At 47.0% G+C, this 12,323-nt stretch overlaps 1 protein-coding gene across 4 annotated transcripts in view; it reads left to right on the forward strand.

The window, feature by feature from the left end:
• cdc14ab (cell division cycle 14Ab) overlaps nucleotides 1–12,323 on the forward strand; it is a 48,083-nt gene that overhangs the window by 15,506 nt on the left and 20,254 nt on the right. For all 4 annotated transcript variants that reach the window (XM_061238491.1, XM_061238495.1, XM_061238492.1 and 1 more), the window contains exon 6: nucleotides 8,563–8,629. In XM_061238491.1, coding sequence (XP_061094475.1) covers nucleotides 8,563–8,629 — 67 coding nt within the window. The remainder of the gene's footprint in view (nucleotides 1–8,562; nucleotides 8,630–12,323) is intronic.

Here is a 12,323-nt window from a genome sequence, read left to right on the forward strand (position 1 = left end):
ACATTCTCCAGTCTGACGTTCAGTTGTGGGTCTAGCACTATGCCTCGACCGCCAATACTTGTCAGAGTCCGTCTCGTTTGACATTCGGCGATGCGTGAGGTTTATTTTTGAATTTTGCATCAACATGAATGTGGACGGTCCTCATGTTCAACGCACCCATTAGAGGATAATGGAGAAGAGTGAAGTAAAAGGTTTACTAGGCCATTAAAGGGCATTCTCACACGGGCCCCGCGTGGATAAACAGAGTACAGTGCTGAGCCCTGAACCAAACGCGGCCCATTAGAATAGTCTAATGGAGGATTTACTCTGATTTATGAAGTTTAAAACCTGTCAGTCGGTGAGCACCAGCTCCCATTGACGTGCCCTCCAGCGTCCTTCCTTCAGAAGCTCCCCATTGTTCATTTCATGCCGGCAGGGCAAAGCAAGCGCCGCGCATTTTCTCAAAGACGGATTTGTCTAAAACGCCGTTCAAGCCCACTATTAAAGCTATTTAGATCATGTCATGCTTTTAGGGCGCTTTGAATGGAGATTTAAACCATTAGTACACTTGATATAACCATTGGAAATGATGTTCTGTACAATAAAATGATCTAAAATCTTTCCATCTAGGATTACCGTTCTTTGTACGGGTCTGCATGTGCCTGTGCAGTTCTGCGGTTACATCCGGCAGCTCAAGAGACATCAGATATGCCGTTTAGGGCAAATGACAATGGTGAAATCCTGGATTATCGTATTTTCCGTCAGTCATAGTAAGCATAAGCTTTCGGTTTTTTGTGTCCACAATAACCCTTGTTGGAAGCCTGCCTGCCCACTGGTCCTTTTGTTTGAGTAAAATCAGGCGCGTTTTTAGTTCAGCATTTAACCATCAAAATGGTTAAATGCCCACCCCCTGCTTACACTGCCCACTGTCTACTCAGAGAACATGCTCATATTTCTATCTGAATGGAGCTGGTTAGTGCTCAGGTTATAGACACACAGAATAAAGCTGGTTAGTGCTCAGGTTATAGACACACAGAATAAAGCTGGTTAGTGCTCAGGTTATAGACACAGAATAAAGATGGTTAGTGCTCAGGTTATAGACACACAGAATAGAGCTGGTTAGTGCTCAGGTTATAGACACACAGAATAAAGCTGGTTAGTGCTCAGGTTATAGACACACAGAATAAAGATGGTTAGTGCTCAGGTTATAGACACACAGAATAAAGCTGGTTAGTGCTCAGGTTATAGACACACAGGTGGATTTCACCATACCCAGGATGGCACCTCGAAAAGAGTAGGATGGAAAAAAGGGAACCTTATATAAATAGAAACTTTTCTGTCAAGATGTGTTTAGTTGATGCTCAGCTCTTAAGTAAGAGATTGTTTTCCTGCAAAGCTTGTAGGCTTCAGCTGATCTGGTAGCCCACATTCAAGCCCATGGTGGCACTTGTAACGACATAGGAACTCATTCCCGATTGAGTATTTTGACTGCCAGTTATTAACAAATGCCAAAAAGTGTATGCTATTAGCTATTTTGACACCAGTGTGTGTGTGTGTGTGGTTACAATACAAGATTTATGGTGTGGCAACATATTTTGAAGGGCAAATATAATGAAGTAGCAGCTGAGAAATGTTTTACGGTTTTGCACAAAGCTTTCTTGACAATGGAACCAAACGGATGCAACCAGCAGTAATTGCATAATTAGTTCACAACATAATGGAATGTTCACACTGTTTTCAGTTCAGCCCAATTACTTTAGTATTTTAAACGATAATTTCTCACATTTACTAGAATTTACTTTTATTATTCTTAAAAGGCAGACATATTGTACATATTCTACAGACATGTGGTTAAGAGCAGGTCTAACATTGCACCTATGGTGTTCATTGCGTACTGTCTGGGCACATTAGTCCAGGACCGCACTTTTTCACTGCAATTTCAGACTCCGTAAGGCTGCGTGCTGATCATCTTATTACAATAGAATGTCAAGAAGACCATTTATTTCCTTAAGCCCAATTGCTTTCCTGCTGTGCAACACTGTCGCACAATAAACACTCCAGTGACATTCGGCAACCACATTTTCCAATCAATGTTGCAGTTGCTTGCAATATTTTTTAATGGCTCATATGACACAGCATAATGAGCATATGTTACAATTATAATTTTTCAATAATATATAATGAGCATCAAAAGCACCACTCTGAGTGTTTTTCGAAGGGAAGTACATTCATAATGTCATGTTCATTCGAGTACATGTCAGTGGATCTTTTTTTTTTTTTTTTCTTGCAATAATTTGAAACTATCATTTTCATGCTCAGAGTGTGTGTTCAAATCATAGTGATGATGTTGAAGTGTGACTGGAAACTAAAATGTCTCAAATGCACTAGCTCCTTTAAAAAGTTACCACCCTGTTACATTTATATCTGTGCTAAACTGCTGCCGGTCATATTCCTATTAATTCCTGACCTGGGAGTCGTGTGCCAGATACGTGACAAGCTGAACACCAAAGATTGATTTTTCTACACAAACTGCGCTTTTAATTATGCATTAGCAGTCATGCATTAACACGCAAGGAGCTGCAGTAGTTGGCTAGGCATTTGGCTATTCGAGTTGTACAACCCTCCAGCCCTTTACTAAGGGATAGGTTTATTAGACGAAGCCCCAGGAAGGATTTAGAGCGCTGCAATAATGGAATGTATTTTTCACAGGCATATGCAAGTGAAAACTGGCCAGTAATCTGTTCTATTCTTGGATGAATAGCTTTTACTTAATTATGCAGTTGGACACCATGATGTGTATGCTTCAGATCTGTTCACTGACACCTGGTGTCTGCCGTCTGTAAGAGAACACCGTCACCAGCCTTATCTATAATGCTTTTTATATATATATTTTTTATTGATTATTCAGTATATGCTGTGGTGTTCATCAGTCGTGGTTTATCAAAACAAAGAGCAGAAGAACTTCCTGTGCCCAGGGTTCTGTTGCGGTGGTTGCTAGAGGCTTGTCTACACAGAACTGGACTGGGAAACGGCTTGTAAATGTGTACAAAGGCTAACTACGTGGGACGGTGTAGATTGGAGTAAGTAGGCAGGTCAACTGATGCCAGATCATCGGGCATGCCTCAGCTTGCCTGCCCTATTTTATGGCTTCTTTTGAAAGGAATCGAATGTGCCAGCATTGCTATTTGACTGGATACATTACCACATACATGGCTCATTTCTCAAGCATACTCACCTGTATGTCTTTCATGTTGGGTCTTATTACCTTGCCTAAGACTTTATTACCTGGCATAAGTAAACATTATGTCTCCTGCTGTTTTTCTGTAGTCTGAACTAACCAGCCTTGCATTTCAGATCCCCTGCTTGCTTTAGTTTCCATAGTAATGGGTCGTCTTTCATTTCCCTGTCAAATGTGTGGATCTTACTTGGCTATCTTGGCTCTTCCTTGATGCAGTGTTTAGATAGGTTTTGTAGTAACATCTGTCTGACCCATGAGCGTTTACAGTGAAGACCCAGAGCCCCAAGGTTCCCTCCGGTGTCTAATAAACACCCTGACAGCTGTGCAATTTGTCATGCTGAACCGCGCTCCGTAATGCACTTTCAGAACAACTTGTTTCTGTTGTGAGTGTTCAAATAGAATGGGACTGGAAGCCTTGGTCCTGTCGCCTAATAAAGAGAAGGGAATGTGGAGGCTTGGTCCGGCTGGTGCACTGGTTTCTCTCTCACTCTCTCACTCTCTCGCTCGCTCACTCGCTCGCTCACTCGCTCGCTCTCTCGCTCACTCGCTCTCTCTCTCACTCTCTGTCTCTCTCACTCTCTTTCTCTGTCTCTCTCTCTCTCTCCCTCTCTCTGGTCTGAGGATGAAATGAGTCCTTGTCACCGCCGAGTTGCTCTGCTCTTTTCTGCCTGTGTGCTGTGTGCAGGAGAACAAGCCCTTCTTTGTCACTTTACATTCATGGTGTCAGTCAGACCCCTGGAAAGTGTGCGTTTATGTAATATTTCCTAATGGCTTCATAAAGAATGAGGGAGTAGCAGATGTGAAGGCAATGCTACTGGAGGGCGCTCGGTAGTGAACATATTTCATTTCCGTTCCCACCAGATTTCTCAGACAACCTAAGCCATTTTTAGCATTCAGTCTTATTTGTTGTCAGCTTTGTCCTCATTTTCATAACATTATTTAGTGAATGGTAGTTATGGGGAGCTGACACCTTTATTGATTCTAGCTACACAGTAGCATTTATAAAGGCTGAAGGGCTGTTTAGGAAAGGATCATGTTGCATCGCCTGATTTACACAATGGGTCTCTGTGGCAGTACACAGTCCCAGTACAGCTGATGAAATTCATTCACAATGTTATCTGGAATCTTAAAAAATGTGTTGGATTATGCTTTCATACCATCTCAGGCATAATACAGTTAATACTGAGATGGAGTGGCATTGTGATATTTACCGTCAAAGTAGGTTCTCAGAGTCCAGTGGATTGGCTTTTGTTGCAGTGTTAGGAGCAAGCTATGCGTTGATTAAAACAATGAAGCCTCCTTCCTCTTTAAATGTTCTTGTTTTTTTTTGTGTGAAATATAAAAACGGTGTGAAATCCTTCGGTGACCACTCGATAGGCATATGACTCAAATGTCTGTGTGAAAAGGTTGGGTGGCCGTATAGATGAACTCACTTCTCCCACAACGCAGCGATGACTTTGCGTTGTGCTTTTGTCCATTATCATCGTTTGGATAATTGGAATGCTTTTAATGGTGAGGTTATGAGTGACGCATTTGAACCCTTTTCACAGAGAACAAGATTCCATTTTCTTGCAGAGCAACCGATTCAAAATTAATCTTGGTGCTTTTTAATCTTTCTAATTCTGCTTTTCCCTGGGATTTTAAACGACAGATACCTCAAAGGAGCTTCTGGAATGTATCTGCTTCTCTTAAGCAACAGAGAGAAGGAAGAGGGAGGCCACTTTACTTAAATTAGCACTGGGTGTCCAAGCTCTTGCTAATCTGGTCTATGAAACCCCTCGCAGGATTAGCGTCTAATAAAAAGGCTAATTAAAATAAATTGGGAGTGGTGAACACCCCCTGACTCCCAGGCCTGCAGTGCTGTCCTCTTAGCCTGTAAGCTGCGTTGTAATTAGTGATGGATAATCAGTGGTTCTTTAGTCTAATTGATGCTGTGGCCGTCTTACGCGGCTTGAAATAGCTATGAAGATGCGGTCTGTCTCTGTCCTGTCCGTCTTAATCCAAGCTTTCCTTTCGTGCTACCCTGTAATGACTGATTAAAGTTCTTGAGCCTTGTGCAGGCTGATTTATTACATTTAGTGCTTGCCTTAGATTAGACTGTGGGTAAATGTCATTCGGGGCATGGCCGAAACATGTTTCTCGTGTGTCCGCATCAAGACTTGCGGTATATTGATTTTAGATTGTAACTTGTGTGCGTTCGCACTGCACACGTGCAAATATTTGTCGTCGAGTGAGGAAATGGTATCCGCATGGAGAAAGCAATAAACACTCCAGCGATAGGAACGTGTCCGGGATAGGCTGCTTATGGAAGCCATCCGTCATAATAAATGACCCTGTCGTCAGTCAGCAGGTCTGTGTGGCTTCAGAGTGCCTCTCAGATCAGCCCCCCAGATCAGCCCCCCCAGATCAGCCCCCCCAGATCAGCCCCCCCAGATCAGCCCCCCCAGATCAGCCCCCCCAGATCAGCCCCCCCAGATCAGCCCCCCAGATCAGCCCCCTCTCTCCACACTGTCAGGCCCTGGCCCTGGAGCACTCCGCTCTGCTCTGGCTGCTTCCTCCAGAGGGTTCTTCCTCCTGGCCTTAGGGGGAGCACTTTCCTTACCTTGGTCGTCCAAGGCTCTCTTCTGTGCGTATATTCTGTGACGTGCATTGCGACACTTTTTGTAAAATGCGTTTATAAATAGCTTTAGATTTATAAAAATGTTTTGTCCTGTACTTAGAGTTCAGCTGCTGTTTTATTTGACGTCACCGGCGCCAGTACTGCTGACTCCTCCGTTCCTCTCGACCTTTCTGCAGTCAGACTGTGCTTCAGCACTCTGCGTTCTGCGCTGTGCCACCTCTCTCCCCGAAGACTGCAGGGCAGCTTCTGCTGGAGCCCGTCGGGCCACCACGTCTATTTACAGCTGTTTACACGGCTCAGAATGCACACAATGTGCTGTAGCTGCGGTGTGATGAATCGATTTTGGTGTGGCGTTCCGAAATGACAAAATGGAATCGCTAGGATGCGGTGGGAGATTTGCCAGCTATGCAGGGGACTTTGGATGAAATTTGACGCTCTCCTTGATTCCATGTTGCCTTTCCATTATTCGAGAGTCCTAGAATCGCTGCTGTGAGATTAGCGAATCACGGCTCTGAGTTGGAGAATCACTGCTGAGTGTTAAAGAATCGCTGCTCTGAGTTGGAGAATCACTGCTGAGTGTTAAAGAATCACTGCTCGGAGTTGGAGAATCACTGCTGAGTGTTAAAGAATCACTGTTCGGAGTTGGAGAATCACTGCTGAGTGTTAAAGAATCACTGTTCGGAGTTGGAGAATCACTGCTGAGTGTTAAAGAATCACTGCTCTGAGTTGGAGAATCACTGCCACTGAAGGAAGAAGCAGCAGTTTGCTCTGCATGATACTGTCACAAGTGCACAGTGGCAGTTTTCCCCTCTCTCCTCATTTCTGACTCTGCATGTTGTGTGATCAAAAGGCAGTCTTCATCCCTGCAGATGAGTCATTCACGGCAGGGGGAGTCTAACCACATTTACACCTCGGCTTATGCAGCTCTTGGAATCTGAGTGTGGTGGTGAATTGTTATTCAGCTGAGAGCAGTGTGTCTTTGATCGGTCGCCTTCTCGCCCTGTCGTGATGTCCCTGGTGTTTCTGAAGCTGCGTGTCCCTCCCTGGTGTCTTCAGATGAGAGTCCCCAGCAGGTCCCCCTAACAGCAGATGCTAATGCACGTGACACACACACACGCGCACACACACACAGTGACACGTTTCTTTACTCCCGGTTGGTCTGAGCCTGATTTGTAGCACTGTAGTTTTGTAGTAGTGTAGGTGTGCGAGACACAGTGGACCTACTCATGCTGGCTCTCCTACTGTAAGGCCGCCAGCTCTGTCTCTAAGGTGCGTTTGCTCAGAACTGTGTTACTGTGTTGAGTGTCTCCTTGCGTTGAGTGTATCTGAACATGGCGCCGGAGCCCGGCCTGCCCGCGCCATGTGGAGTCGCGTGGGCAGCTCCTCAAAGCCCTGAGCGGAGGAGGAGGAGGAGGAGGAGGAGAGCAGCATTCTCTTTCGCACTCCTCAGCGTCGCTTGCTCGTATGGACCAGGAGCAGCCCGTTGAGCTGGGTCCTGGGGAGCTGAGCGCATTGTAATTTGACCTAGTTTTTTTTCTCCCTGGCATATAGTATGCATATGAAATGAGGAATCTAGCACATTCAGGCATAGTTTACAGGCAGCCAGCGAGAGAGCGCGTGGTGGTAGAATAAATGACTCTGTGCTTGTTGATGCACTCTGGATGTGAGGGTTCTGGATGTGAGGGTTCTGGATGTGAGGGTTCTGGATGTGAGGCCTCTGGATGTGAGGGCTCTGCCTGCAGAATTAAACCCAGGGTGCCACAGTGCCGGGCGATACTTTACATCCCATACATTATTGAAGGGAAATCAGAAGGTGCTCCAGGGACACGCATTTGTGGAGCTTTGAAGCTGCTCTGCAATGTTTTCTTTAGCATTTCTCTCTCTCCTCTCTTTCTCTGCTCTCTCCTCTCTCTCTCTCGCTCTCCCTGCTCTCTCCCCTCTCTCTCTCGCTCTCTCTGCTCTCTCCCCTCTCGCTCGCCCTCTCTCCCTCTCTCTCTGCTCTTCTAGGGAATGGATTGTTTTTGATGCGCTGTAATATATTCTGTGTTTTGCGTGGGAGGGATTCTTATCTACAGCTGTCGTCTTTCTGCTTTTCCATTCCATTTGTGTGCAATTTTTTCCCCTTGATTCCCTTTCTCTGTCCCTCTCATCCTTTCTCTGTCTCTTTCTCTGTCTCTCTGTCCCTTTCTCCTTCCCCCTGATGGAAGCCGTGGGGACTGGGGGTGAGCGGAGGGGAGTCTGTGTGCTGTCAGGTTATCAGTGACAGCACAGAGCCTTTGAAGGGTTTCTCACCTGAGTGTCTAATCCCTCTCCTGCTGGGTATCATAATTCTGCCCCTTACCCACACACACACACAGATGTGTGTGTGTGTGTGTGTGTGTGTGTGTGTGTGTGTGTGTGTATATACAAACGCATACATGTATGTATACACACAGAGATGCACGTATACACACATAAACACGTATAAGTGAACGTGCACATCCACACACACGCACTCAGACAGTAGCCCACCCTTGCCTACGTACCCAGTTCTAGGATTGGCTTTCCCAGTGTAACGCGATCCCTGTGTGAAAGGTCTCTCTGTCCACAAAGTCAGCGTGGCGGAACCGAATCTTTCGCAGCAGAAAATAGCCACAATGACGGCGGAGGGGCCGTTCTCTGGGGTCAGCTTGGGTTCCCGTGAACGCTCCTCAATCGCCTCTCTTTGTTTCTCGCTCTTTTGCAGGGACGCCTCGTTTGGAAACTGCACATACAACCTAACAATCCTTGACTGTCTGCAAGGCATCCGGAAGGTAAGAGACCAAATACGCTCGTTATTTTTCTACTACCATTTCTTTAAAAAACATCTTTTTTAAACGTGCTATTTTTAATACGTTAGTGATTGTGAAAAGGGTCTTTGGAGAACAATGCGGCCATTGACGGCATGAAAAGCGGGGGATAATGAGGTTACGCGGCGGCTGCTCTGCCTGGGCCCCGGCCTGGCCCGGCCTGCGGAGGGCGGTTATGTAACCGCGCGGGAGAGCGGAGGCGTGCGGGCTGCAGGTGAGGCTCGTGTTTCAGAGCGGAGCCCCACGGGACCGAGGGCATCGCTCGTCTCCCCGTCTCCCCGCCGCTCTGACGCGTCTGACCCGCGGCTCCGGGGTCAGGCCGTCTGCAGCCTTCTCCGTCTGCGGCCGGGGCCCTCCTGTTTATCCTGCGCGCTGCTGCCCAGGCCTGGTCCAGGCAAACCCCACGAGCTGCGCCAACTGAAATATACATCCGTAACTACTGAGAGAATAATAAAAATGTATTTAAGGACGCACGCGTGCATTTTCTAGAGGTTTTTGTTTACGTGGTCCCCACAATCGTTTTAATTATCAAAACATGTGGATGAAGGTTTAAACTGTTAGGAACTGCACACACGCAGTGTTATGTAATTAGACACAGTCTGATGAAATGCGTTTTTCTGTTCAGTCTAAGAGCGTATCCTCTCTGGTCTCTACATGCCCCATGCTTTGTACCACGCCCCACGCTTTGTAGGGAGGCCTGTAGCGTAGTGGTTAAGGTAAATGACTGGGACAGGCAAAGTCGGTGGTTCTAATCCCGGTTTAGCCACAATATAATCCGCACAGCCGTTGGGCCCTTGAGCAAGGCCCTTAACCCTGCATTGCTCCAGGGGAGGATTGTCTCCTGCTTAGTCTAATCAACTGTACGTCGCTCTGGATAAGAGCGTCTGCCAAATGCCAATAATGTAAGGTAATGTACCAATACAACTACCGGATTGCTGTGGGAGTTTCCATGAAAACATAATTTGTGCGGTCATATTCCTGTTGGAGTTTTTGGATGGCAGTCATATTGACGATATTCCTTCCTAAAACATTAGGAAACAGTAGGAAAATCTCCCCGGAATGTAGACCACCACACCCATTTCATGCAGTTTGGATACGGTGTGTAAAATTAGCCCTGGTCTGTAAACTCTGCAGGGAAGAGTGCTCTTTTCCTCTGTACTGTTGAGGACAGTTTCACAGAACGGCATGTATCGGGTTTTTCCCTCTTCAGTCTTCTGTGCCAGGTCAATAGCTGGTAGGACTGAGTGTTCCTGAGGCTGGTATGTGTGTGTGTATGTGTGTGTGTATGTGTGTGTGTGTGTGTGTGTGTATGCATGCAGTAGCAGCAGATTGTTGCTGTGTGTGTGTGTGTGCGTCACACAGCTGTTGACAGGAAAGACTACGCATTCCTCTCCACAGACAGTTCTCACATTCCACCTGGCTGCGCACAATACCTCAGCTGCAGTCACGTCATCTGAATGTTACTCCACCTGGGAGTTTGTGTGCCCATATTTCCCGCAGGGTGGAGAACGCTGAGCTCGACAGTCCTGTTTATCGAGTGCGCTTTCTCAAGGCGCGCGTTTCGGCTGAATACCTGAGCCCTGCGACTGTAAGGTTCTTGCGTTTCTGTTTTTGTGTCGAAGCCGAAGCGGTTGGTTTTGTAGGGACCCGCAGCATGATCTCACGTCCCTCAGTGTGAGCGAGGCGTTCGCTCCGTCTGTGAGCACAGTCTCGATTAACAGCATGTTATCGCCTTAATCGCCCTGATCAATTCACACTTTCACTAATTCACAGTTGCACCAGTGACAGTGGGAGCGAGCGTTGATTAACACTGCAGTTTAATTAATTAGCCACATGCCACACACTCTGAAAATCTACAGTTCTCAGAAGTGAGTGACTGTTCCTGAGGTGGGGGTCGAAGAGATCCGTCTATTCTAGAAAAGCTAGGCAAGTAGTGACCGATACTACCTGAAGTGCGTCAGGTAGTCGGGTGGCCCACGGTAATGCACTGAAACATCGGGTCGTTTAGGGTGGGATTTCTCCCTTCCCACCTCCCCCTTCCACTCCCTGACCTCTCTTTACCCTCACCTCAATCCCTTAGTCCCATTACTGATGCTCATGTGGGCAGCGGGGGAACGCGTTAAGTTGATTAAACCTGGCCAGGTGAGGGAACCGCTACGTAACCGCTGCCTGAGAGACAGTGCAGAGTGCCGGGTCACACCCTGTGCCGGGTCACACCCTGCGCCGGGTCACACCCAGCACCATGGCGGACCGCAGGTGCCGCCCCTGCAGTTGGCGCCTGTACGCTTGCTTCCTGCTTTACTGCTGGTGTGGTCTGACTCTCCAGCTGTCGCCAACACGGAGACAACCACCTACCTGTCCCTCCCACTCTCTTTCAGTGCTCATTATTATTACTATTATTAGTGTTATTATTTTAGGGGCCGTTCGAACCGCCTTCCTGAAAGCCAGTGTCCTTACACATCACACCACCCCGCCTTAGAGACAAGCTTTTTTTGAAATCGTGTGAACTAATAAAATGGCACGCCGCCGTTAATTTGTTTCGGGGGACTGGTAGAATGGAGAGCATGCAGCAGTTCCAGTATGACTACATTCTTTTGTAGATGCTACAGAAAGGCTGAGGTGGAGTAGAGTAGCAATGCAGACCAGTACATAAACAAACGAAGAGACCGAGCGTGCTAACGCCTGGCTAGCGCACCGCTAATGATGCGTAAAGGAAAGGCAGGCGTGGTTGGGGCCGTGGATGAAGTGAACACCCTCTTCGGTTACTTTGGGGTGCCCTGTCTCTCTGAACACCCACGGGGCTGTGCTCTGCCCCCCCCCCCCAGAGAACAGGGCTTTGATTAATACTGAGACAGTGTTTGCTTAGTGCTGTGCATTAGGCTGCTTAATGAGACTAATTGGTTGGTGTAATGGCTGAGGTGGGGGAGAGGTGGCATGTGGCTGATGACCAAAACCTCTGTCTATTAAGAGCTTCCCAACGAGAAGGCGCGCGATTTTGCACACAAACGCCACATGACTGTTACATGATGGAATGGTGCAATCCTCTGTTCCTCCTTTTTGCCGTCTGTCAGGTCAGTTGGTCTGCAAGGCTGCTTGTGAGTACTGCCCAGGTGAGAGTAGGCATAACTGAAATTGCACAAAGCTGGAGAATGGGGAAAACATTCAATTCCAGTTTATTTATATAGCGCTTTTCACAGACTGTCACAAAGGCACATTATGGACTAAACGAAAGGAAACAAGGGGAAACCCCAGGCCTGTCCAGCAAACACAGATGGAATGTAGATAGAAACAGGCTGATGGAGAGTGTCTGCACACAAGCCACCATTTGCTTTATTGGAGTGTGAATATATTTGTCATAACTTGGCAAAAATCACTTTATTCAGCCTATTTTATTAACTGTGAGTGTACATCTAAATGAACCAGTTCGTAATTATTAAACTAATGCCATATTAGAGTATAGCTGTACAAACCTAGACAAACACAAGCTTCAGTTCAGAGGTCAGTCCTAAAGGAGAGTGGGAGCGTGGGAGGGCTGGGTGGTGATAGGGGTATGAGGGTGTGGACCAGGGGGAAGGGTATAGGGGCTTGTGTATCGTGTGGGCCATGCTGACCTCAGTCTTGCAACCTGGGCAGATTCACTGGAATCCAAAACCGGTAT

The sequence above is a fragment of the Conger conger genome, chromosome 4, assembly GCF_963514075.1.
Source record: "Conger conger chromosome 4, fConCon1.1, whole genome shotgun sequence".
In the NCBI taxonomy this organism is placed as follows: domain Eukaryota; kingdom Metazoa; phylum Chordata; class Actinopteri; order Anguilliformes; family Congridae; genus Conger; species Conger conger.